At 38.1% G+C, this 25,765-nt stretch overlaps 2 protein-coding genes and 1 non-coding gene across 6 annotated transcripts; 2 read left to right on the plus strand and 1 right to left on the minus strand.

The window, feature by feature from the left end:
• The first annotated feature begins 390 nt into the window (after nucleotides 1-390).
• On the plus strand, nucleotides 391-2,432 carry LOC128889219 (cytochrome c oxidase assembly protein COX18, mitochondrial). Of its 2 annotated transcripts, XM_054146667.1 has the most exons (7): nucleotides 391-418; nucleotides 1,156-1,343; nucleotides 1,428-1,565; nucleotides 1,628-1,775; nucleotides 1,853-1,977; nucleotides 2,051-2,161; nucleotides 2,243-2,432. In XM_054146667.1, exons 1-7 carry the CDS (start codon nucleotides 406-408, stop codon nucleotides 2,429-2,431), a joined length of 912 nt encoding a protein of 303 aa, XP_054002642.1. In that variant the 5' UTR covers nucleotides 391-405; the 3' UTR covers nucleotide 2,432. The 2 variants fall into 2 exon arrangements, with proteins under 2 accessions (XP_054002642.1, XP_054002641.1); XM_054146666.1 differs by lacking the exon at nucleotides 391-418 and having other exon boundaries at nucleotides 715-1,343.
• Nucleotides 2,433-4,095: 1,663 nt separating this feature from the next.
• Trnae-uuc (transfer RNA glutamic acid (anticodon UUC)) lies at nucleotides 4,096-4,167 on the minus strand. The gene has a single exon. It is a non-coding gene; the product is annotated as a tRNA-Glu (tRNA).
• Nucleotides 4,168-7,339: 3,172 nt separating this feature from the next.
• Nucleotides 7,340-23,251, plus strand: LOC128889196 (uncharacterized). 3 transcript variants are annotated; one of them, XM_054146605.1, is made up of 26 exons: nucleotides 7,340-8,895; nucleotides 10,646-11,095; nucleotides 11,461-11,811; nucleotides 12,059-12,500; nucleotides 12,591-13,655; nucleotides 14,305-14,451; nucleotides 14,531-14,872; nucleotides 14,954-15,802; nucleotides 16,237-16,477; nucleotides 16,601-16,711; nucleotides 17,118-17,462; nucleotides 17,648-17,862; nucleotides 17,950-18,062; nucleotides 18,238-18,382; nucleotides 18,447-18,559; nucleotides 18,652-18,827; nucleotides 18,921-19,207; nucleotides 19,278-19,485; nucleotides 19,703-19,886; nucleotides 20,007-20,219; nucleotides 20,447-20,572; nucleotides 21,109-21,270; nucleotides 21,551-21,700; nucleotides 22,030-22,261; nucleotides 22,531-22,710; nucleotides 22,807-23,251. In XM_054146605.1, exons 1-26 carry the CDS (start codon nucleotides 8,770-8,772, stop codon nucleotides 22,941-22,943), a joined length of 7,110 nt encoding a protein of 2,369 aa, XP_054002580.1. In that variant the 5' UTR covers nucleotides 7,340-8,769; the 3' UTR covers nucleotides 22,944-23,251. The 3 variants fall into 3 exon arrangements, with proteins under 3 accessions (XP_054002580.1, XP_054002581.1, XP_054002582.1); XM_054146606.1 differs by having other exon boundaries at nucleotides 18,459-18,559; XM_054146607.1 differs by lacking the exons at nucleotides 14,305-14,451; nucleotides 14,531-14,872; nucleotides 14,954-15,802.
• The last annotated feature ends 2,514 nt before the right edge of the window (nucleotides 23,252-25,765 follow it).

Consider the following 25,765-nt stretch of genomic DNA (forward strand, 5'->3'; position numbering starts at 1 on the left):
GGAAATATTTTTATTTGGAAAGATTGCGTTGAAGAATCTTGGAATTCTGTAATAGGCGTGCTTGGGTCAATGCTTGGAATCAATTATTTCGTCGTTTGGATGATGATTATTCAACATGGTTAATAATTCTTTGAAACATGAAGAAATTATATTCGTGATATAATATATCGTGTGTTGTTTCATTAAATTCTTTCCATTTATACCTAAACACATATGTATGGTTGAACGTGAAAATTAAATTCTGAATCTCACGTATGCGTGCTTTGTAATTCCCGCATTTATTTTCTTTATGTTGGAAAACGCCTACTAAGTAAAAGGGACATTTTAGCGTGGAAGTAAAAGTGTATTGGCAGCGCTGGAACGCGGGAACTAGATTGCAGAACAAAGGGAAACTGGAGAGGACATATGGTTCCTTTTTGTAGGGTTTTCTGAATTAGTCATTTTTGTATTGATTTTGCAATTTTACAACAAAATTGAGTAAAATCATATAACAACAATAAAGTTACAGAAATAAATGTTGGGAATTAAGATGACTAACAAATATTTTCGATATGTTGTACAATTTTTATTGTATTTTTCAGCAATAAAAATATTTAACAAAACAAATGCATTATTACTTATTTTTGAATGTAATTATAAACGTTTTTATTGTGTAATTACCACTGAATGAAACCTGGAAAGAATTTCGTATAATCACTAGGAAATAAGGTTAGGAGAAACTAACCTATACATTGTGGTTCTACAGATTCAAACACATGGAATTAATATTTTTCTAATTTTTTAGTTATAAGTATTAATTTCATAATTTTACTACGATGATTACACGAATATTTCGTAAGCAATTATTAAGTGTTAAACAGAACAACAGTATAAACGTTAAATATTATCATTCTATTGATAATCGTTTTGGTAATATTCCTTATTGGAAAGTAAACACATATTTATTTTCTGAAAATAAAGTATTGCTCGGTTATTTATTGAATGAGCAATATACTTCAAAAATACTAAAAACTTCAGTTCAACGGACATACCTACCTATGCTTAATGGACTATTATGTTGCAAAAGCAATACAATACTATCTAGGGCAAATTCTGTTAATAATTATCCTGCTACTATAAATACCATTAGGCAATTTTCAAGTTCAACATCTTCAGTTGTAGATCAAGCTATTGTGTACAATAATGGTATCATCAGAAGTATTTCTGAAAGTTTTCCGATAGAATGTATTATGGATGCTTTGAGAGCAATACATCATAGTACAGGATTGCCATGGTGGTTAACTATTATTCTTACAACAGTATTGTCAAGGACATGCATAACTTTACCATTAACAATACATCAAGTAAGTAATATCATTGCTTCCTTCAAGTTCTTCGCATTCTTCTCTGAAGAAATATTTTTGTTTCATGGGTGATCATTGTTTCAGCACCAAATTATGGCTAAAATAGAAAATCTACAAATAGAGATGAAAGCAGTAGCAGACAGATTGAAAATGGAGACAAAAATGGCAGTGGCAACTGCAGGATGGAGCTCAGCGCATGCAACAAGTGTTTATAATAATTTTGTAGGTTTTTTCTCCTTACTCCATATTAAATTATTGAACTAATTTTCTGTTCCTTACAACAGATAAGAAAAGAATGGAATGAATTAGTAGTTAGAGAAAATTGTCATCCAGTTAAAATCCCTGTAATGGCACTATTACAAATGCCGATATGGTTGGGTTTTTCATTTGCCTTAAGAAACATGTGCTACATGTTTCCCGAGGGAAATGATCGTGAGTACATGTTTTATACGTTGTATATTCAAGTTTGAGTCATCAAAATTTTAAATATATGAAATATTTTACATTAGTTGTTCGTCAAGATTACCTAGAGCTCACTACTGGTGGTTTAGTGTGGATGAAGAACCTCACAGAGATAGATCATACGTTCATATTACCCATAATCTTTGGGTTTTCTAGCATTGCCATGATAGAAGTATGTAAATAGTCATGTATCTCTTCTTTTTTTAAACACGAATATTTTTATAACAATATAATTTCTGTTTCAGATTCAATGTATACTACATCAGAAGAACAGAACAAAGTTCAAAAGAATTTACATCAACTTCATTCGAGTATTAACAGTTTGTTTGGTACCTGTTATGGCGCACATACCATCAGTAAGTTATACACATATTTTGCGAAAATCAAAATCAATCTCTTTCTTCAATTTACAGTATTAATTAAAAGATATATTACAGTGTTTGACCTTGTTCTGGACAACGAATAACTTGTGCACACTTTCCCACACACTTTTGTTATTGTCGCCGAAATTTCGTAGACTCGGAAAAGTCCCTAAAACGGAATCCGAGTTGCAACATCCGTATGCAGAATTGTACAAAAGAATAAAAGAAAGGTTTCGTTTACAACAAAAAACAGTTAAAAAGTAACGTAGGTATAATGTATAGCTATGTTAAATGACCTTTGCCTGTTACATTTAACTTTATGACCTAATACGTTAAATAACGGAACAGGAAGTAATATTGCCAATGCACTGGTAGTACCCGTCGCGAGTCCATTAGTCTCAAACGTTCTAAATATGTTCATTTCCGTTTAACATATTTTTCCTAGAATAAACATAATCTCTCTATGTTGGAACTAAGGTCGTAAAAAATATCACCTTGCATAAGATATTGATGAGGCATCATTAAACAAGCATGTTACGTCATGAAGTTCCGTGTTTATACTTAGAAAATACGTGTATAAAATCCATCTCTTCGATAAAGAAGGCACTCGAGAAACGGAAGAACAGATTTGCAGAGGAAGCAACAGCCAACATGAAGCTCTTCACGATCTTGCTATGTGGAACCCTTTGCGTCTGTTTCTTCTTCTTTGAATCAACACTTGTAAGTATTTTATTCGCCAAATTTTATAATTTCATTGCATTTACAGGACGAAGTAATTTCACTCGTAATATAGATCTATTAATTAAGAAATTTAAATTAACAGAATGTGACAAGTAGGTTGATGTTATTTGTGCTTAAATTATTGTAGGGAGAAGTCTATCCTTATCCAGGCGATTGCTCGAAGTTTCAACAATGTGACGGTAGCGGATGCTTTGTTTTATCGTGTGGCGCAGGAACCGAATTTAATCCAAATATCGGAACTTGTGACTACCCTCTACAAAACCGTATGGATTGCAACAATCGTGGATAGATATAAAAAATAAATGTGTAAATCTATAAAACGGAAGTGAATGCTGCATCGACATCGTATTTCTTCAGTGAAGGGTTACATATACAAGATAATGAACAAGTAAATTGGAGTTTTCCTACTTTTGCAAACATTTTTACAGAGATGGTGTAATCAAACAAAATTTATATCTGGTTTATGCTATTAGTGTTTTCAATTATTACTGAAGCTGCGAACTTTGTTACGAAAATTGTATGTTAATAATGATTGTGTACTCTTCGCCATTGGATCTGCATAAACTTCCCAATTGAATCGTCAATAAATAAGTAGAGTAGTTGAATAACGTGTATTATTAATAAAATATGAAAGCACATTAAAACAAATTGTTGTTTTGCTAATACTTCATATATTTTCAAGTAGTCATTGCGGACATTTTTGAAGATTTGTAGATGCTATCTCGGTAATTATAGATTGTAGTAGCCTTCCGCGTAATGTAAACGACATGTACATAGCATGCGCGTTGGTTATTGCTCGCTAGGAACAAATTGTTACACCACAATAATAGCCTTTGCCCTGACGTCAAACCAAGAACAGCTAATGATATATTATTGAATGACGTGATAAATCGTTTCCCTATTTCATCAATTCGAAGCGTGGTTTCTACGATTTGAGCGTGATAATTACATTAGTCACACAATACGCGATGTAATAGAAGTAATAAATCATTGGCTTCATACAAACGAAGATAAAACCTAGTCTTATTCATGTAACATTGTGGTAAGCATGGAACATCGATTTATTTATTATTGGTTATCATTAAAAATGTTATGTAACTTTGTTTAAAATTTAACCCAATTTTATGTAGATCTAATTTTAGTTCAATTTACATATTAAAAAATATTTCTTGAAAGAAAAAATAAATTTCCGGTACCGGGAATCGAACCCGAGCCTCCTGGGTGAAAGCCAGGTATCCTAGCCACTAGACCATACCGGATTTTATATCAATATATATATTGAAACTACGTTTTCTTCAGCAAATACAGTTTCATCCAATTTAGTTATCGAAATAATTATCAGTAAGTTATCTCCATGAAAATGTGATGTAATCTGTTTGTTAATTGAAACTTCGGGTAAGTGAGTTTTATAATAGTTAAAACCGATATCGATACGATGACGTAAACTTTCGAGAAATTCGAGTCTTATTTCGTGTTTCGTATCGGTCGATCGCTATTATTCCGAATCGGATAGTTATCATTAAGTAAAAAATCGAGTCATTTGTAGAAATGAACACTACGTTCCTAGTTATCGTTTGTCAAGAAACTTTCGCAAGAAAATTTTACCACTTAGCTATAGATTTTTAACAGAAAACAAAATTCATCATCGATTTCAGCATAAAATATTCTTAGTTCTAATTAATTGAGTATAAATTATTATAATAAAAAAATGATACTTTTTGATATTTCATTACATTAATGTTGTTTTCAATTTCAAGAAAAACACTCTAGACTGTTAGTGCACGAGCACCCATCCTTCTCTTCGCAGGTTTATCAAACTACTGTATTTCTACTATATTATTGTATTTTTTTAAATTGATTTCCTCATTGATTCCAATAGTAAATCCCTCGTAGCCTACAGATAAGATTAATATAATGCATAAAGTTTGTAAGTAGATTAAATTTGGCATTAGCGGTGGCTTATGTTGCCAAATTAAAGATAAGATAGTGAGTTAAAACCGAATAACGAAAACGTTATCGAATCAGATGTATATATAAAAACGATTTTCTCAATAATGAAGGTAGTTTGAAATCAATAATCGTGTTTGCCGTAATAACTTTGACCAGGATGAACGTTTACGCCATTTTTGCGTGCATGATGCTATGCATCGCTGCTCTTTTCTGTGGATCAGCGCAAGTAAGTATTCCTGTGCATTATTAATGACTATTAAATTCAGTTTAATTTTCATAACTTTCATGATTTTTTTAAGAACCAAACACGTAGTTATAATTCCAAGATAGAGAATTTTTATTAGCACCTTTTGTTTTAGATCGTGTAGACAATTATACAAGATTCTTTTTTCTTCAAGCTTTATATTGCAAAGAAAGTTCTTTTCTACGCACATAATTTTTATTATACATCACAATTAGAACAATTTGGAACACTGAAGAGAATCACAAATATAAATGATCGAAAGACTAGGAAATTTATCATGCAATAGTTCCTTCGTACCAAGCAACTATTGGACTTGTTTTTTAATCACACTAAAATTATATGGATCATTCAGGAATTTAATAATTTTAGGCTGAGGTGAAACTCTACCCAGAAGATTGCTCAAAGTACTTGGACTGTGATGCTTACGGATGTGAAGTTTTGAGTTGCCGTCAACATTTGGAGTTCAATCCTATAATTGGATTGTGTGACCTAGTTCATGGTCCACGTACGGATTGCAAACAAAAGAAAACAATTACTTCACGTAATTAGATTAACATAATGACAATCGCGTTGCTCCTTTTTTCTGATTAAGCAGCATATTTCTCCCTGCTTGGAGTGCGAAACTGAATCGCATACATGTGTATTTATATAACTATATGTAATTGTTAAATAAAAGTTATCGAAACCATCAGTGACATCGTAGTCGCTAACCTTCCAACTGAACGTCCTATATGCCACGTTCCCTGTTAATTTAGAAATAAAGATCGAATCTAAAAGCTTAATTTGTACACAACAATAAAGATTCAAACGAAGAACGTATTTAACACGCATACACAGGAATATTTACTTGTACGAAAGAAGCGGAAATTGAATTGTTATTTTTGATCGTGCTTAATTAATTCTGACGAAATTTTGTAGTGGAATTATATATCGTTGTTGCTACTGCGAGGATCGCTGACAATTGCTAATTTAGCTTGGAGTGGGCCTACAAAACGGACGAATGGCATTTGTTGCTTTACGCACGCAACTACTGCTTGTAAGAAGAGTAGTATTGCAGTCTATAGACGACCTTCGCTCGGATATCAAGTAGACAGATTGTGGTACATCGAAAAACTTGTGTTGCTTTGTCGTTGTTTCTTCGCATTAGTGTTAAATATATAAGTAAACATTTCAGCCGTGTCATATGCGAAAGAATGAGGTCTGCACAATTGATTTTATTTATCGTGACATGTTGCTGTTTGTTGGTTTCCAACGCTAAAAGGGTGAAAGTGGTAAGTGCTTGGTGTTGCTAATTGTACGAACATAGTCACTTTCCATTTATATTTCTTTGTGCTTTGTAAGAATAACGAATAAAAAGTTGGGTAAAAATATTAGCGATAATTTGCACACAACATTTGCAAATAACAAAGTTTGTTTACGTTTTGCTTTTATTATTATCGATACAATGTATCTTACAATGTACACTTCCGGGTGTTATGGTTATATTCTTATTTCCTGCTTCTAATTTACTGTCTCCCTCTGTGTTCCGAGTTGCCATTATAGAATTTCCTGGTAGCTTAAACGTATTCCATGTTACTATTCGTTGTTTAAATAACAAGTCTAGGAACAGTGCATTATGTGCAAATTTTTTAAATATTTTATTTTATTTCTCGAGTTTCTCTATTTCAAGCTATTCATGAAAAGATGTGCAAGCTTTTCAGTATTATTTCCAAATAAACTAACTTAGAATGAATTTGTACGTATGAAGTTCGATTGGAGTCCTATAAGGAGTTTTTTAATTGTATGTAAACATTAAAAATGAAGCACGAAAAAGGTATAAAATATAGAGTATGCACGGCAATAGTACCTCTACAGGCAACTTTAAATATCAATTAAATAATAAAAATCACACGAAGACATTCACGTGAAAAATTTGTTACTCGCAATATTGAAATTTGAAAAATAGTATCTATGCAGTTCCAAAAAAAAAGCAAAATACGAAGGAACAAAAACTATGTGTTGCACTTCTTCAATATTTCAACATCTATCCCTGTGTTCAGGAGGGTAAAGAGTTCGACGTGAAGCCATATCCAGAGGACTGTTCAAAGTACCTGCTATGCCGCAAGGGTGTATGCAACCTGATGTACTGTCAGTATACCTACGTGTTCGATCCCGTGACTGGCACCTGTACCCACCGAACACGCGGTACCATCAACTGCGATCGTCGTTCACCGAAGAAGCACAGCTTTCCCTAACAAACTTAAAACGCGCGCCAATCGCCTTTGCGTCGTCTCGAGAAACATTTTAAAACAGGACGCGAATAAGGCTTTATAAGAAAACCTGGAGGAACAAATACATCGATCTCGTGAGACCTGCAGTTTGTCGAAGGGATACTGCAGAGTGGCAACAATCTATACTGAGCTGGAGAGATCTGTTTCGAATGCTGGAACTCTAGAAAGCCCTAACACTGATCAATGATCATAGACTGCAGATATTTATGCAAATTCATACTTTCACAGATACAAAAAAAAAAAAAATTGAAACTGAAATGGAAATACGTTTTATTTTTTAAATGATATAACATGTACATCATTGTTGATATTTTATATATTTTTGCATACAGTTAGTCCCATAAATATTCGTACCCTCTATGTCTACTGAAGGAATTTGTTTAAATTAAATGGTAGGTTTGATGTTTCCAAGTGTATGTTTGTATAAATATATACATGTATAAGCTTATTCATATACATATTTATAATGAAAAATTCATTTGGTAATATCAAAACTATTATCTAATTTAGTCAAACTTCTTCAATAGACATAAAGGATATGAATATTTATGGGATTGATAGTATGTGTATATTTCCATGTATTTTCGCATATCTCCATTTGCATGCATTAAGATCCGCAGTCTAGCGATCAGGAAAGCAATTTGACCTACGATATAGCAGATTCGGGCACCGATTACTTTGCTTCAGCAATAATCACTCACAATTGTCGGATTAATCCATAATCCATAATTTGTAATCCGCCTAAGAACTGATCCCATACTTCCTCAATGATTAATCATAATCATCGACATTTTCTACTACCTTGTAACCGCTATTAGTATCAGATCGCTATCAGAGAAAGACCAATTCAGCCGGTGATATCTCTTAACAGCCCACTCGAGGCTGGCCGAAGTGGATCGCTGTATTTGTTCCATCAGCTGCACCAACCACCACGGTGTTTGCTCGAGCGTTACGGTGTTTGCAGCCGCGTAGTCGGCCTCTTTGGCCGGGAGTCGTGTTTGATTGTTGCCAACGAGGGCCAATTTGTTCTCCAGGGAGTCAATTGGCAAACAGTTCTGTGTGCACTCGCTCGATTGCTGCGTTGACAAAAGCGTGCGCCTCTACCGTCTCTCTTTCGGCAGCTCGAACCGATCTTCCCTCTTCTTTCGTCGTCGTTCTTCCTGTAACTATCGCTCTCTATTGCTCTTGTTTCACGACTACGTATCTTCATCTCGTTCGCGATGCTTCCTCCTCCGATGATCTCCAATGCCGACCCTTGACCTCCGTCGGCTGATAACCCTTTCTTTTCCACGAACTCGCGGCGCGTTTTCTCCCAAGAACGCCGACTATCTGCCGTTTCTGGGCAAGTACGCGACAACCGTCCCGATCGCGATCGAACGAGCTCAGTCGGCGGTTTTATGGGGAAAACGGGATCAGTATCGCGCGATGTTCGGTGTATCGTGGACGCATCCAGGATGATGTCGCGGCTAGATCGTCTCTCCGTCCTTCTCGCTCTTCTCTGCATCGTCGGTTTCGTTCGTGCGGTACGTGTACCTCCCTTCTTGATTGCTGATCCCCCTGGTTGTCCATTGACGACGCGTGACAGGTCGACACCCTGAAACGAATACGTGAGAGAGGAGATTTTTGATAGGGACGACGTTGGAGGTGAAGGGTTCTCCAAAAGAGAATGTAGGATTTTTGTTTCTGAATTGGGATGTCTTGATTTTGAATAAAAGGGCATTTGGAAGTTGATGGTTAAGTGTTTGCGTATCATAGAAATTCTTTGAAGCCTTTTTTGGTAAACCTTTCACTTGCATCGTGCCCTTTTGATCGGAGCAAGACAAATGTACCTTTCTCGAGGAAATGGTAACCTTAACGGAAGCATTTTTTAATTATGTTGATGTTACAAGAGTATACGTAATGAAACGTATGATAAGCTCCCGAGAAGTATTTTTGTATGTTTACATCGGAGGAAACAAAATGGCGAACGGCTCTGTCAGTGTTTGCAAATGTAAAATGAAATGTCGTTACCTCTGAATAAATTCTTCTTATTCTTGGAAATTTTGCTATAGAAAGGGTTACAGGTTAAATAAAAGCAGTCGCAGCCGTGTAGACTGCGATTGAAACAAATTTTGCTTTGCAAATGCATTTGCGTTCTTGTGCTGCAACGTGTTGGACAATTGCAGAATTATCTGAATAAATTACGTCACACGATGTTAGGATGCTCGAACAACTGTATTTCCTCTGACAGAGACCTAATGAACCGCTATTGACCTTTGCTAGATCTAATTGATGCTCAACAGAGAATTTAAATGGAACGGAAGATTATTTTTTCAGTCTTTGTTTATCGACATCTCTGAACTACCGACTGACATATTTTTCTTAGGGAGTTTCGTGTCGCGTGGATCACCAGTGGTTTAGAAACATTATCACAAAATATTTCATATCATTTATTACTGTATAATTATCGTGCTTGTAGCGTTTTGTACGCTTATCTTTCCTCTTGATAATGATAATGTTTACAGATGTATAAGTATGCATTACAGGATATAAATAAAAGCGTCAAGTATATTCTAACCCTTGCTAAATTTTTCAAATAAATCTTCGCTTCACTGCCGTCTGTTTTTAAGCTAATTTACAAGAAACCGTTGCTCAGATTTTCAGTTCAATGGAGCAGTGTTTGGAGAATCGCGAACTTGAAAACTTCCGTTGTTTGTTCAGATTAATCAACATCCTAGAAAAGAAAGATCTCTAATATTTAAAGATCGTGTTCTTTCTATACACAGATCTCTTTGATATTCATTAATAAGATAAGCATTGATAAGCAAAAGATAACAATGGGATGTATGGACTTTATTCGCATACATTGTGCTTCATTTAACATGGGGTTACATTATGAAATAAATTCATTAAATGAAATTAATAAAGTACTTGTCCATTATCAAGAGACCATACAATGAGCAATGGTTGTAAATAGCAAAGTAGAATGAGCTACAAAAATATTGTAAATTACACATTTCCAGGATACATGATTTGTAATCTCCCTACTCACACATGCTTGCAATAAATAATGTTTCCGAATGTATTGATTGCATCAAACTCGTCATAGTTTTACATAAACTTTGGATAACGAGAATCATGGAAAATGTTAACCCTCTGTAATTGTTCGAATTATAAAACACTGTACGATACGAAGTAACGTAATAAACTTTTAACCCTTGATAATTTATATTCTTTTTTATTCTAATATAAGACTCCGTTATTTTCCTAATTGTTGCTTATACTATGGCGTAGATTTACGACCCTAGAGAAGCTACAACAAAGCCACCGAAACGACGGGAGCCAGTGCTTCCTTGGTACTCGTCCGACAAGGATGATGTTGATACAAGCGAGGATCTATCGCGTTCTCCAAAATGGCAGACGGATCCAGACAATCCAATCCCTAGAAAACCATTAATCGTGAACGCTGATACAAAAGTCTGGAGTCCTTGGAGGAAAGATTCCGAGAGTGGAATCGATCAGAGAACGGAAATCACGCGTGGCAGCCAATCCACCATAAATTTCGACCAGGAACGAGATTTTCCTTTGGAGTACAGCCAATTCGAGCAGCAAGAAAACCAGAGATTTCCGGGTGGTTCCGATGGTCTGGAGCAGAGACAAGATGGAGATATAAAATATAAAAATAAGAAATATAAAACAAAGAGTGATCAAGACATTTACGAGGGTATACCTGCCGATAGCACGGTAACGTATTTGGTATTATTTTGTTGCAGGGAAATCGAATATCCACTGAAAATTATATGCTCGTCTATTATGAATATTTTTCTTGACATTTTTTTCGTATTATTCTTGACTGGACACTCTAGACTAAAATGCATTTAAGAAAACATTGTTATCAATCATCATACATATATTTTTATAAATATTTTACAATGTGATGCGAATGAGACATTTTGTATAGTCAGTTTGATAAAAATACTGTCACAAAGGTACTGGAGTGATGAGAAGATTCTTAAGACCTTAAAAGACACTCTTTTTCCTTTTTAGTACTTCAGTTCAGAATTCTCTCCTGAATTATAATTTGTTAACGTTGTTTGCTTTAATTTCAGAAGCCACACAAGGAGAAGATTCTTCTGACGTCCAAATCAAAGTCCACAGTCGCTCGATACGACGCCATATTGGGAGTACAGTGTCCAGACTTGGATTCGATAGGGCAATTCGTGTACCCTCCCGATTGCAAATTTTTCGTCAACTGCTGGAAGGGTCGAGCCTTCGTTCAACCATGCGCACCTGGCACTCTATTCAACCCAGACACTCTGGAGTGCGATTTTCCACACAAAGTCAGCTGCTACGGCGGAGCAATCGCCGATTTTCCGTCAAACGGGCATTTGGAATCCGCGGGAAGACGTGAGCCATTGCTGCCTACTTCGCACAGTTTCTTAGAAAACGAAAGGCTACAAGTTAGTTCAAAAATCGTTTACTTTATTTAGATATAAATACGTTTACTTCTCCACAGTTGCTTTTCTGACTACAAGTTCAATTTGACAATGGTGGAAGTCTATCTTTTTGAAAAATTGAGGTTTTAAAGGTTTAATTAACTAGTTTATCATCAACCATATTTTAAATGATATTGAGTAACAAAATATTTAATGTCAACATGAGGTAGTTAAGACTGCAAAATGACAAATAGTTCGAATTATTTTACAGCAACCACGATGTCCACCTCAGATGACAGGTATGCTGCCTCACCCGACGGATTGCAAGAAATTTTTGCAATGCGCAAACGGTGGAACGTTCATTATGGATTGTGGTCCTGGAACGGTGTTCAATCCTGCTATTAGTGTCTGCGATTGGCCCTACAACGTGAAAGACTGCAAGGATGCTTTGAAGGTGGACGCAACACCACCAGCTCCTCCCGAGTACGAGACTTTCGATTACAAAAAATCAGAGTACCACGAACATCCACCGGTGAAGAAGGTCGAGTGTCCTCCCGATTACACGGGATTATTGCCACATCCAGACACGTGCAAGAAGTTCCTCCAGTGCGCGAATGGAATCACCTATATCATGGATTGCGGTCCTGGAACGGCCTTTAATCCATCGGTATCCGTCTGCGATTGGCCATACAATGTGCCTGGTTGCAGTGAAGGTAACGAGTGAATGATTTGTCTCATCATTATCATTTAAAGAAGACAGGAACGATTAACAGATATTACTAAGCTCCCCTACTCCTTCGCAGAGAAATCCATCACAACTACCATCAGACCATGGTCGTCAGGCGGTTCCATCGACTCAGGACGTTGGCAGCACGGTCGTCAACATAATCAATCCTATAACCATCCTCCCTACTCAGGTCAGCATCCTACGACGAACCGCCCAGGGACCGATTGGGATTCGCTGCGACCAACTTGGAGGCCTAATTGGAGTACCTGGTCGACAGAGAAGACATCATCAGATTGGAATACTCCAAGACCACCGTGGAACCCTGGTCGTTGGATCCCTGCCACATCACCTGGTGGTCACGGTCATTACGAGCATGTCAGTCACACCAACACCCGTTATGGTTCTAATAGCCCTGGTGAACCGAACTGGAATAAAGAGCACGATCAAATTGCAAATTCGGACCTCTCTCAGACCCACTGGGCGTACGATCAGGGACCAAATGGCCAGAGTTTGAATTACGATGGCAGTTACACTCCTCATCACCACCACCATCATTCGAATCCTCATGAGCCTCATGGAAACACTGAAACTCAACAGTCTGCTCCTCCGTTTGGACACTCTCAGCCTCAAACACCTGGTCACGTCACTCCAGGTGGAAGCTGGCATTCTGGTTCAGGATATCAAGATCATCATCAATATATTCCTGATTATCATGAAGGAAAGGACGACTCGAGCCAACAGACTCAGCAAAATCCTTTCGATCAGACGGCTGATCGCGGGATTCCTGGTGGAGGTTTCGATTATTCTTCGAGTCGTAGTGTTGGAGATGAAGAGAACTTGTCGAATCGAAGAGTAGGCCAAGAATTTGAGATCAATAGACAGGGACACGGTAGAACTAGTCCTGGATTTCCTCAGTCAGGGATCAATCAACGGCCAGTAGCTGGAGGAAATGTTTACGTTGACAGTGATTATGAATTACCTGAGGAGCAGGACTCCACTTCGACTGTCAATAGGCAGTCGGCGAGGAATAGAACAACCTGGACTCATTCTATAGCGACGGGAGGCAGAGTCACTCCTCATAGTTGGAGTCAGCAAGGTCCAAGGCAGCAGGTCGAGCCCCAGAATCGACCGTGGGATCAAGGTAATTTTTGGCTCTTTATTATATAAATTGTTGTGTATCGATCAGTAATAGCGATGAGAATGATTACATTCAGTTTGAAAAAAAGATGAAGATGAATTCGTATTTCGGAAAATTACTCACTGATAAATTTATTGATCGATTTATCATAAGAGACATACATATGCTGTTTGCTTTCAAACGATTGTTTTTTTCCCTCGCTTCTCCCAAAGTTCCGCTTTCGAGATCCATGGCTTGTTTTTGCAATGATCTATGCATGCAAAGCACGAGTTTTTTCTATTTTTGTTGCTTCATGGTTGCAGTATGAGTTTGAGAAATCAATTATCCTCTGTTAGAAGTAGTTGATTCAGGAACTTAAACTACACAGATTTCTCTATGCATTTGCATTAAAATTTAGAGTATATAATTGAAGTCCTTATCTAATCACACACTTCGAATCACAGGTAGGTATATTAACAATAGAGAAAGAATTCTAGTTGTAATTTATATTTTATAACGTAATGCCTGCAGAGCGAAACTGTCAATGGAGAAGAAAAGTTTGACGAAACTGCCTTGCTGGGTGTAGAGGTTTTGTTTTCCTGGTTTTCATGCAACTACGGAGTTGAATGGTTAAAGTAACGAGCATCTGGTATCAGTGTTTGATTTCTTTTAGGTGCTAAGAGCGAGGACAAAATCCAAGAGTGGGAATCTAGGACTAACATATATCAAAGCACAGCTGACAGAGAGGCAGATTCGAAGATAGACCAACTGGTATCGAAAACAAATATTTTTGAATCTACCAAAGGACGCCATCAACCAGGTATATTAATTCAATACTCTAATATTTTATTTTTTATTTAAATATAAAAATTTCAACTGCAACTAGTTTTCTTTTGTAGGAGTTAAAAATTCGCCCAACTTGTCAAACCCTCCAAATAATATTTACGTGGATATAAATGGTACCAGGGGCCATTTTTTAACAAAAGAGATTGAAGTCAATCAAGGACACTCGAAAACAAAGACTTACGGGCCCAACGATCTTGGTGATCCAAGCAAACGTAACGGACGCGATCAGAATATTTATATCGACTCACAATCAACCGATTTCGGACCTGATGGTCCTTTTTCGGGAGTACCATCGGTGGATCGTGTACTTCGACCACCGTATAGTGGACACCGTACGTCTAAACAATATCCAATCGATTCTCCTTCGGCCAGTTCTGGAGATTTACTGGGATCTGGTAGTGCTTTATTTTCATAATTATTTTCAGAGCTTTGATTCTCCACTTAATCACTTAATCACTTCCTTATCAATTCAACAGATACAAATTATCACCGTGTAATCGTGCCATCAACGAATCTTCAGCCACCATATTATCCACCCCCGAGTCGATCACTGACTCCTCCAAGCTCGACGAATATTTCCAGGTCTAACAATTACTATCCACCTGTGCCATCAAGTGACCTTCAGCCACCAGATTATGATCCTGCTGACACGAACTATCCACCTGTGCCATCAACTGATCTTCAGCCACCTAATTACGATCCCACTCACACGAACTACCCACCTGTGCCAGCGAGTGACCTTCAGCCACCCCTTCAAGAGTTTCCAAGTCGTTCTCAGGACTATCCAGCTGTCACCTCGACAAATCTTGATCGATATCCAACAGTATCCACCGATATCAAGCCACCAGATCGTTTCTTGGTTCCTCCAAGTCCTGATAAATCGAACACGCCCAATAAATATCCAAGTGTTCCCTCAAGAAACCTTGAACCTCCGATTCCCCCATCGAGCAACCCTCCGACCATTTTACCAAATTTTGTGAGTAGCAGCACTCAAAGAGTCCCAGACAAGCACATGATAATTCTAAAGAAGGTTTCACGAACTCTACAAAAACCTTCGAATAAAGTTTCCACCACGATGGATCCAAACGTCCCCAGCGTGTCGATCGAATACGATGAAAGATCATCGACGACCGAGGATCCAGATGTACCCGAGGGTGAACTGGATTACGAAGTGGACGTGTTGGATGAGAAAGAGGTCTGGAAGCCAGTGCTGGTGTTCGAGAATAAAACCCAAACCACCACGGAGTCTTCTGTTATCATGAAAATTACCAAGAAGAAAGCTGACGTGGACCTTATCAATATCGAAGCTCCTCCATTTGCAGAGGGTAAGTGTGCAACAGAAAATAGTACCTGTATATGTGTGTTCATCCTGACATGTAACATAATAAGTCACTGTCCTGAAATTCAACATGGAGGTAAGTCTTTTATTCCATTTATATTCTTTGTACATTTTTCCTGCATAACCGATCCGCTTCTGGCATGAAAGGCTCCTGGAATGATCATTTGGGCTGAACAGTTCTCCTGATTGCAAAGCGTCATTCATTAACATCCAATGACGTCAATTTGATTATATGATCGATGCAGTATAACGTTGCGTAAATGAATATCGCGGTATAACTCAATAAAATGCGCACAGTGGTCTCTAACTATTATTCAAAACTCTCAAGCTTTTGTATTTTGTAATAAGGAATAGAGCCATAATCAAGGGACACGTCTTCTTTGTTATGATAAGAATAAAGTATCGAATATTACTTTTCAGAGGAACCACCCTTCCCATCGTATTACGTGCCACCAGTAGAGCCAATAGATCATTCAAGGAAAGTAGTTCTGCCGACGCCAATTTCTGGTCAGGTGATTCGACTTAGGGGTGGTTCTGGTCCCCACGATGGTTACGTTGAAGTCCAAGGAACAAACCCTGGCTGGGGAATCGTCTGCGATTCTAGAAACAGCTGGACCTTAAAGGAAGCCCACGTCGTGTGCAAACAGCTCGGATACGTCAGGTATTTTTTATACATCGACTCAAACGGATCTCATTGTAATTTAAATTATATAATATCTTCGTGAATTTAATCCATATCAGATTAATTCCATGATAGGTAATTTCATCGTTTTGTTCTTTTCAGAGGCGCCGAGATGGCCTGGCAAGGAAGGAACAATCACAACGGAGCGCGAACTTGGATCGGCGCGAATTCTGTATCGTGTCAAGGCAACGAGACCCGATTCCAATTGTGCAAGTACGTCACCGTGATTCATAAACATCTTTCTCGCTCAGCAGATAACGTTTCGCTTACACCAGTGGCCGTACGAAGCAAACATTGCGCCAATAACGGCTTTGCGATACGAATTGCATTCTTGGAAACTCGAACGAAATTTAATTACTGGAATATATTTCTTGGAAGCCATATTTCACGATTATTTCCTTGTTATCCCTACAGTTAAATTACTCGGCTGCATTTAACACCACTCTCTTGTATTTCGGAATCCTTTTCGAAACTGATCAATTATGAACAATACTTTCGTCACAATATTTGGTTTATCAATATTTAGGACATTCGGGAAATAGGAGACTAGTAATATTAATTATTGATTGCTAATGCAATTGGAAGACCTTGATTACAATACAGACTTTTACAAATTCAGATTCACCCACGAGCAGGAGTGTCGAATAGAGAGAGACGCCATCGGTGTCAGGTGCATACAGAATCGCGTCGCGCATTGTCGCAAGGACGAAATATCCCACGAAGGACAATGTTATCACGTGGCAGATGCCGAAAGCGGTTTGAACCACGCCGAGGCGTTGGACTATTGTTCAAAGAGGCAGTCACGACTCGTCGATATCACCAGCCAGGCAGAAAACGACTTCATATCCGAATTGCTGGTGCAGGGGCATCCGGATGTCGGTTCGATCATGACTTCCGGCGCCGGTTTCACCATAATGGGTCGCACTTTCTGGGTTTGGGAGGATTCATCGCGCGCCAAGTTCAAGTGAGATATTTTTATCAAATGTCATATTTTAGTTGAATATTGCAGAAATAAGCTGTAGTTCACTTTTGAGTATAGGTACAAATTTTTGTTTTGTCACAATCTACATCACAATTTTTATTTTCTCATAATTTACATTGCCTGCACTATCCACCAAACCTTATTTACACTTGCTAATATCAAACCAGATTCACCAAATGGTGGCCAGGCTGGATGGAAGACAAGAAGCACACGCCGATCGTGGGCTCTCGTTCGCTTTGCGTAGTACTGAAGCGAAAGTTTCCGTGCCACGACAGACCAGACACAGTCTGCGTGGCTGATTACTTCTTCTGGGACACCGAAGACTGCGCCACCTCGAAGAAAGGTCACTCTTACATCTGCGAGAGACCTTACGACGACATTGGTATGCACTATAAGCTCGTTTCTAGAGAATGTAAAATGTCAATTAAAAAGAAAATTTGTGTGTTACACATGTTTTTTATTGTCTCAGGTTGCGTTTATGGAAAAGGAAGCCAGTATGCTGGAAATGCAAACGTGACTGCAACAGGGAAACAGTGTCTCTCTTGGGCTGACGAACGAGTGCGCCATCCACTTGCAATAAACGTTAGTTTCTACAATTTATTTTCCATTTCTGAGATCAAAAGAATTTTACAATCAATAAACAAGAATTTAATTACAACAGAATCTCTGATCAGGTGTTTCTTCGTTGCTGAAGTTGTACCTATATATTTTATAACCGAAATAATTTACTAGCCAGCGCATAATTTTGTTATTGCAGGTGGTCAACAGAGAGCTGAGGGATAAATTGAAGGTTCACAATTACTGCAGAAATCCCAACCCCCAGAGAGAGACCAGGCCATGGTGTTTCACTGGACCAGGTGGAGAACGAGAGTACTGCGACATTCCAGCCTGTGGAAATATTGGTATTGTTCCTAACAGAGATTCTACGTCATCTTTGCTTCAGATATTCACGTTTCTGAATAATAGGGTCGTTTTCAGGGTCTCAAAAGTCACGCTTGACTGGCCAGTGCAAACCTAAGCATTTTGAATGTTTACCTGGGGAATGCATTCCTTCGCCGTGGGTTTGCGACGGAGAAGAGGTAAATTACACACCTACGCAAACTTTAGAATATAGTATGCATGTAATTGTTGGCAACAAAATGTGAGTGTTTACCATGTGTTGAATTTTAAGGATTGTACGAACGGGGCAGACGAGATGGCTTGCACATCGCACATAGATCTTTTTAAAAAATACTCGAAGCATAAACTAGAAGGTTACGACGTTGAGAAGTGGTTGAACACGCCCCTGAAGACGTGTGCTCTTAGGTGCAAGGAGGCTGACTTCACTTGTCGATCCTTTACACACAAGTAAATCAAATGTTTTAACCAAAAATTTAGTTTAATGCTCATTATAATTATTAAAGCCAGCTAATTTCTTTCGATTTTGTTTTTCTAAATCAGGGCAGCAGGAAACGTTTGTCTCCTGAGCGACGGAAACGTCGGGATGACGGGAGCGTTGAAACCAAATCGGGAGTTCGATTACTATGAAATGAAGGAGAGAAGCGTAAACTGCGAGGGTAAGTTCGTATGCGACAATCGAAAGTGCATAAACCAGACTCAAGTGTGCAATGGGAAAAACGATTGCCTCGATCGTAGCGACGAAAGTATTTGCACTGTGGAAAATTTGGATTACGAGATTCGACTGGCTGGCACGGAAAATAAACACGAAGGCAGGGTCGAAGTTAAGAGTAAGTAGAAATTTTCGTTTACACTGAAATGTATGTATTATAAACGATGACTAAGCAAAGTATTGTGCAGTCTTAGGCGTTTGGGGACAGGTATGCGACGATAGTTTCGGAATGATTGATGCAGACGTAATTTGCAAAGAACTTGGCTTTGTTCTTGGCGCTCTGGAAGTCAGGCCAGGAGGATTCTATGGCAATCTGGATCCACCAACCAGGTTCATGGTAGATCAGCTGAAATGTCGAGGCAACGAGACCACCCTGCGCGAATGCGATTTTGATGGGTAATTTTAATAAAATTGTTACACATAAATCTTCTGTTTCATATTCTATATGCTCTTTGACCTATCCAGTTCACTCTAGTTGGCTATCTTGATCCTGATGCCACGTCATTAAAAGTAGAAATATAGGAACTATGACTATGTACTATCCTTAGAAATTAAAAAACAAATTCTTCAGGGAATCTATGATGCAATGAGAATTTCTGAATTAATTCTACAGTTGGGGTGTCCACAATTGTCAACCAGAAGAAGCAGTGGGTATCATTTGCAAGACTGCAGTCAACAGTTGTCAAGATGGCCATTGGAAGTGCGACAAGAGTCCCACGTGCATCCCAACTGCATTCATATGTGACGAGGTCGTCGATTGTCCAGATAAGTCCGACGAAAGTTCTGAACATTGCGACGTGAGTGACAAAATATACACTATTAAACAATTATATGTCATTAAAAAGCGATTATATATATTCAATTTAAATATACCTGGACAAAATGTTCGATTTTTAATTAATGACTGATCATTTCAGGCACCCTTCGAGATACGTCTAGCGAATGGCAGTTCTCCTCTCGAAGGAAGAGTCGAGGTTCGTCACCATGGCATTTGGGGCACGGTTTGCGACGATGACTTCTCGAACGCAGAAGCAACAGTTATTTGCAGATCCCTAGGATACGGCGGGCCAGCTCTTGCTAAAAAGAATGGCGCGTTTGGGGCTGGAGAGGGACCTATTTGGCTGGACGAAGTAAGTTTCACAAACGAGAACTTTGATATTATTAAAACATACGTTTATTAAAGCTTTTCTCTTGCAATTCATCATTTTTCTTTTCCTGGCAATTGCTACACACTATATCCGCACATTCTTTTAGTAATTTTGAAATTTCGTAGACAATAAGTCTACACATTGAAAGACTTCTTTTTCATGTGGTTTTCTTCTTTCGTACACTTACTGGGTACATTTTTTCGAACAAGGTTTTCTGTCACGGAAACGAGACCCAGCTATATCGCTGCGAGCACAATCACTGGGGTCAAAGTAATTGCAATCACGACGAGGACGCAGGTGTAATCTGTACAGCTGGAGACGTTAACGATCCCAAGGTAAATCGAAACACTCTCACCCGGAGGAGGGTGTGAATTTTGAAGAATCTAGTCCCTTAGAACGATTAAATCCTTTGGTGCCAAAAATTAGATTCATAACTTAATTTTATTAATGGAGAATTTTCCAAAAATAATTTTAGAAGCTTTAGTAGATTAAAGCTAGTAAACGCTTTCTGTAGGCTCTTAACATTTAATTTAACGCTTAAACAGAAATATAAATCTATTTCTTTAACTCCTAGTGTAATTTCAGCGAGAGCTTTGTTTACCAAAGTTCTCCATACTGTAACATAATCTTATAATAAATTGTAAGTAACATTTAAACTACCATAAATATCGAATTAGTTACTTAATAATACGATCAGCTGGGTATGATGTAAACTATCGAGAGATTTGTAAACGATCGTCACGATAATTAGAATCAATAAATGACGAACTTAAGCAACGTTCACAAGGCTTGTTTACTTCATTCCTTGACCCACGATCTTCCCCTTTGCCCGTTCGATCCACGAATCCAATCATCGAATCAATAATTGCAGTTGCACTGGGAGTCCCTGCCGGATTTACCAGAGACGAACATCAACGATATACTTCCGGCCAATTGCGGGAAACGATTCAAAGACTTCAATGATGACGAGGATCTTATTTTCGCGAAGGTAGTGCACGGTACCATCGCGCCAAAGGGCACCTACCCCTGGCAGGTAAATCATAATTAATAAATTTGTTCTTATTTTTGCCTTTGCATCTATCAACGATTATTAAAAATTTGAAATTATTTATTAATCATGAGTTACGAGACTTCAGCGTCAATCGTTTGAGCATGAAGGGTTTTTTAAAGGGATCTTTAGGACTTGAAGGACTGAAATGTTTACTAGTAATGGTACAAGTTGGTATTTTCAATGGTAAAGGGCTGAATATTTCACTTTTATTTGTTCCATGGCGTTCTCAAATAACTTTCTGGGCATTCTGTGACATTGGTAGGCCAGCATTCGTGTTCGAGGACACAGCAGGTCGAGCCACTGGTGTGGCGCGGTGGTTCTCTCACCTTTGCATGTGCTCACAGCCGCTCATTGCCTGGAGGGATACAATAAAGGCACCTATTTTGTTCGCGCTGGTGACTATAACACGGAGGTAATTAAAATCTCAGTAATCAATCCTGTAAATAATGACCTCCAGCAGTAACAGAAACGAAAGTACATTTGAAAATACCTAAATGTACTAAAATAAATTTTAGCGGTTGTTTCGTTGAAAATGACTAAAAGATATTTTTACATAATACGAGAAAGACAGTTTATCTAAATTTCTTAATCACTTAGTCTTTCTAGATAGCGAATTATCGTAGGAAGATTGTTATCACGGGAAGAATGGAAAATACACGTTTATTATCTGTGTTAGCTTGATCTAAATATAGTGATTTAAAAATTTGTTGAGTGCGCTTTTGTTTCTTAATTCCATGCTAGATAGATGAGGGGACAGAGGCTGAGGCCAACATCGAAGACTATTACATACACGAGGACTTCCGTAAAGGCCATCGAATGAACAACGACATCGCCCTGGTGTTGCTGAAGGGACGAGGAATTTTCCTTGGCAAGGACATTATGCCAATCTGCCTCCCACCTGAGAATGCCGAGTATCCACCAGGCCTCAACTGTACTATCAGTGGATTCGGTAGCATCGAGACTGGAAAGTCGAGTGAATAATTTATTACAATTTCCACTGACGCGCATCGTCCGTTGGTATTTCTTCGTTGATTCATTTAAAATCACAGAATTTACCGCATTCAGGATTCACTGCTCTGGGTTTCTTATGAATGAATGGGTTTCTTTTTTGGTAATATTTTAATCCTCTTGTTCTTTGCAATGTTTAATATTTGTTTTGACACAAGTTTTCGATTTTTAAAAAATTCTTTCACGAAGATTGGACCTTTCCTGCACATGAGATGGGTTATTTTATTGTTGTAGCTCATTCCAAAGACTTGAGGTATGGCTGGGTGCCGTTGCTTGACCAGTCGGTATGTCGAGCTGATCACATTTATGGCGAGGGTGCAATTAGCGACGGAATGGTCTGCGCTGGATACCTGGACGAAGGTATCGACACCTGCGATGGCGATTCTGGTGGGCCACTAGCTTGCTATCACAATGGTAATGTAGATAAAAATTAAAGAACTACTATTTTCGAAATAATAATAAACTCTACGAGATTCAGTATCATTTTTCTTGTTTTTTTTTTTTTTAAAGGAGCCTTCACGTTGTACGGAATTACCAGCTGGGGGCAACATTGTGGCAAAGCCAATAAGCCAGGCGTTTACGTGCGAATTTCGCATTATCGTCGTTGGATCGATCAAAAGATAAGGGAGTCTTTAGCAGGAAGATAGAGCTTGATTCGACATCCATTTGTAACCTCGTTGCGCGTACAATGAGTTAATCGTGAATGAGTCGAATAATTGATTAAAATATGTACGATACTTAAATTGTTTACTTACTGTGCGTTGATCGATTAGACGCCATATTTTCCTAGTATTAGATTCTTACTGTAAACATAAGTTCGAATGTAAGTTAATATTTCGTTATCCAATAACAATACACAACAGAATTATTTATGTAAAGATGTATGAACTGTTGAAATGATTAGAAAAAGTTCTTTTTTAAATTACAACTGTATTAAAGTTATCTTAATAATTGTTTCAGTATTTTGGAGGGGATAGTTTTATGCCAGTCGAAAGAACACTTCTTGGAGAAACGTCCATTAATCTGTAGTTTATTTCGTAAGACATCATCGTTTCTACAATAATTGTAATTGCTGTCTCGTCGCTGTTACATGATTGAGCCTATTTATGTACAATAGTCCCAACATATTCGATCGGATAGATCAAAACCACGGAAATGGAAATCCCGACGTTTATACAATATAATCGACGCACGAACAAAGAAACGAAAATAAAGCGGTGGGGGAGGTGGCAGGTTCAGGGTGACTTACATTACGAAATTGCAAAAATCGTGTAACATTATGAAATCGTTGTACGCAACATTCAGGCTGACCGATCGACAGCTGGATCGACCGTAAACAATTTTTTTTTATTGACTTTATTTGTAACGCTGGCAGTTGTTCCGTTTAATGAAACGATCGTTTATTTCATCTTACGAAATCGTCTCGCGCTTGTCTTTACAAAAGAAACTCCCAATACATTAATAATATATCAATATGCCATGGTAATACATCGTGATTGCTACAACATGATTTGCTCGATTTCCATTTCAAACTTGGACAAATTATAACATTGTATAAAAATCGATTACTGTAATATAATACTCGTCTCCAATCCCAACCCTTTGATTCGTCTCTAAGAGAAACCATCACCCTATTCCGTGAATTTCCTTCTACAAAATGTGTATTCTCTTACAGTGATACAATATTGAAAACAATATTTTAAGAAAAGGTAAATTTTAAACACCGAAGGCACGTGCGACTTTCAAGGTTTCATTTTTCTTGTACTGTTTCCTAAAATCGTTTCGGTTTCTAAAAAAGTCGATTTCATAGAAGAAGGTTCAAGGAATGGAGCGCTATTTCCTCGCGATTAATACGAAACAGAGTTCGAAGAGCGTCAAGCTTCGATTTTGACGATTTCTGATGCTTGAACTGCACTTTTAAGCAATCTTTTGTTTTTCTTTGAATCCTCCTGAGCCCTCGTTACCCTTTTCAAATGCACATTTTGTAGACGAAGGTTCAAGCAATAACGCGATTACTTTTCAATTTTACGCGACCAGCACTGTAGTACGAAGATGAAACGAAGAACGACACGTTCTAATTGACACAGTGAAAATGCTTTTCAACTTAAAAACTAATGGCAATCGATCTCACGCCGAAATCCTGCAACGGACGCAAAGATGTCGATTGTTATCATTGTTTTTGTTCGACACCTTTGATCCGACGGTTCTATACAATCGATCGTTCTATGTACACCGATGAGATATATTTCTTACTTTAAAAAGTTTCAACTGTAGATCCAAACGATGATGAAAAAAAGGACAATCTAGCTGTCGATCATTCAACCAATTACATTGATTCTCTCGTTTCTGCGGTGTTCAATCGCGAATCTAAAAAATGAATCGCATTTGCGGCGTTGAATTCTATGGATGAAAGTACACGGAAATCGATCGCGGTTCATCTCCTGTCTCCAAGGATCTATATCCATCGCCATCGAGAGAAAACGAACGACGTTCGTCGCGGGAGTGTTGCTGAATGGAACAGGGGTGAAAAATAGAGAGAATTACACGCAAGCAAAATCGGTGAATGAAATCTGCTGAGCTACGCAAACCTTTTAAACGTCTTAGAATTAAGGGAATGTCGACCAAAAAATACGCTTAATATAAAACTTAACGTTAACTCTAACCCGAATACTCTTAATTTAGGCATAACGCGGCCCGTGTCCTAGCTTCAGAAAAAACGCGTCCTCTTTCTTGGCTGTAACTAAATTTTGCTGGATTTATTACAATATATTCGACTTTATTAAATTGTAACGATAGGTGACCATTGTTCGCGTTGGTTTAATTAACTATCTGGTTTGTAATTAACGTGTCTTACAAATTGTGAGTGTATCGTTGACAATCGCATTTATTTTTGTAATCTGCACTCTCAGGCAAATATATTTAGAGGTACGAATAGTGGTTCTCCATATGCATTATACAATATTGAAAAGAGGATAACAATATTGCACCTGACTACCTGGAAGGATATGATACATCAGGTGTTCCATCACCTTCGAGCATCCTCATTCAAATCTAATAGAATTCCTCGAAGTGAAGAGTCGATTTCCAAATTTAACGAATATTTCCACCCAGCAAGAAGTCTGCCAACGATGCATGAGAAACCAGCAGACAGGTGCGCGTGGTTTCCGACCTAGAACACCGACACGGGCCCTCGACTAACGATCTAATGACTAGACAGTAAGCAAGTGTTCGTATTCTCTTCCAATCAATCAATCGTTCGAGGATGAAGGTTCGTGTGTACTATAAGGTATCGTTAGGCGATCTCAGATCGACCGATCGGCGATTATCGTGGTCGACAGGCCTTCGACGTCGACGCACGACGTGACGTTGAGAAGTCGAGGACACCTTGGTGCCTCAGCCCCTCCCATCTTCTTCGCCGTGGTACCACTCTTAAGTTCGATTACGGCCTATCCAACCTTAGACTCTAGAT

Source organism: Hylaeus anthracinus, unplaced genomic scaffold, assembly GCF_026225885.1.
Source record: "Hylaeus anthracinus isolate JK02 unplaced genomic scaffold, UHH_iyHylAnth1.0_haploid 11997, whole genome shotgun sequence".
Taxonomy (NCBI): Eukaryota; Metazoa; Arthropoda; class Insecta; order Hymenoptera; family Colletidae; genus Hylaeus; species Hylaeus anthracinus.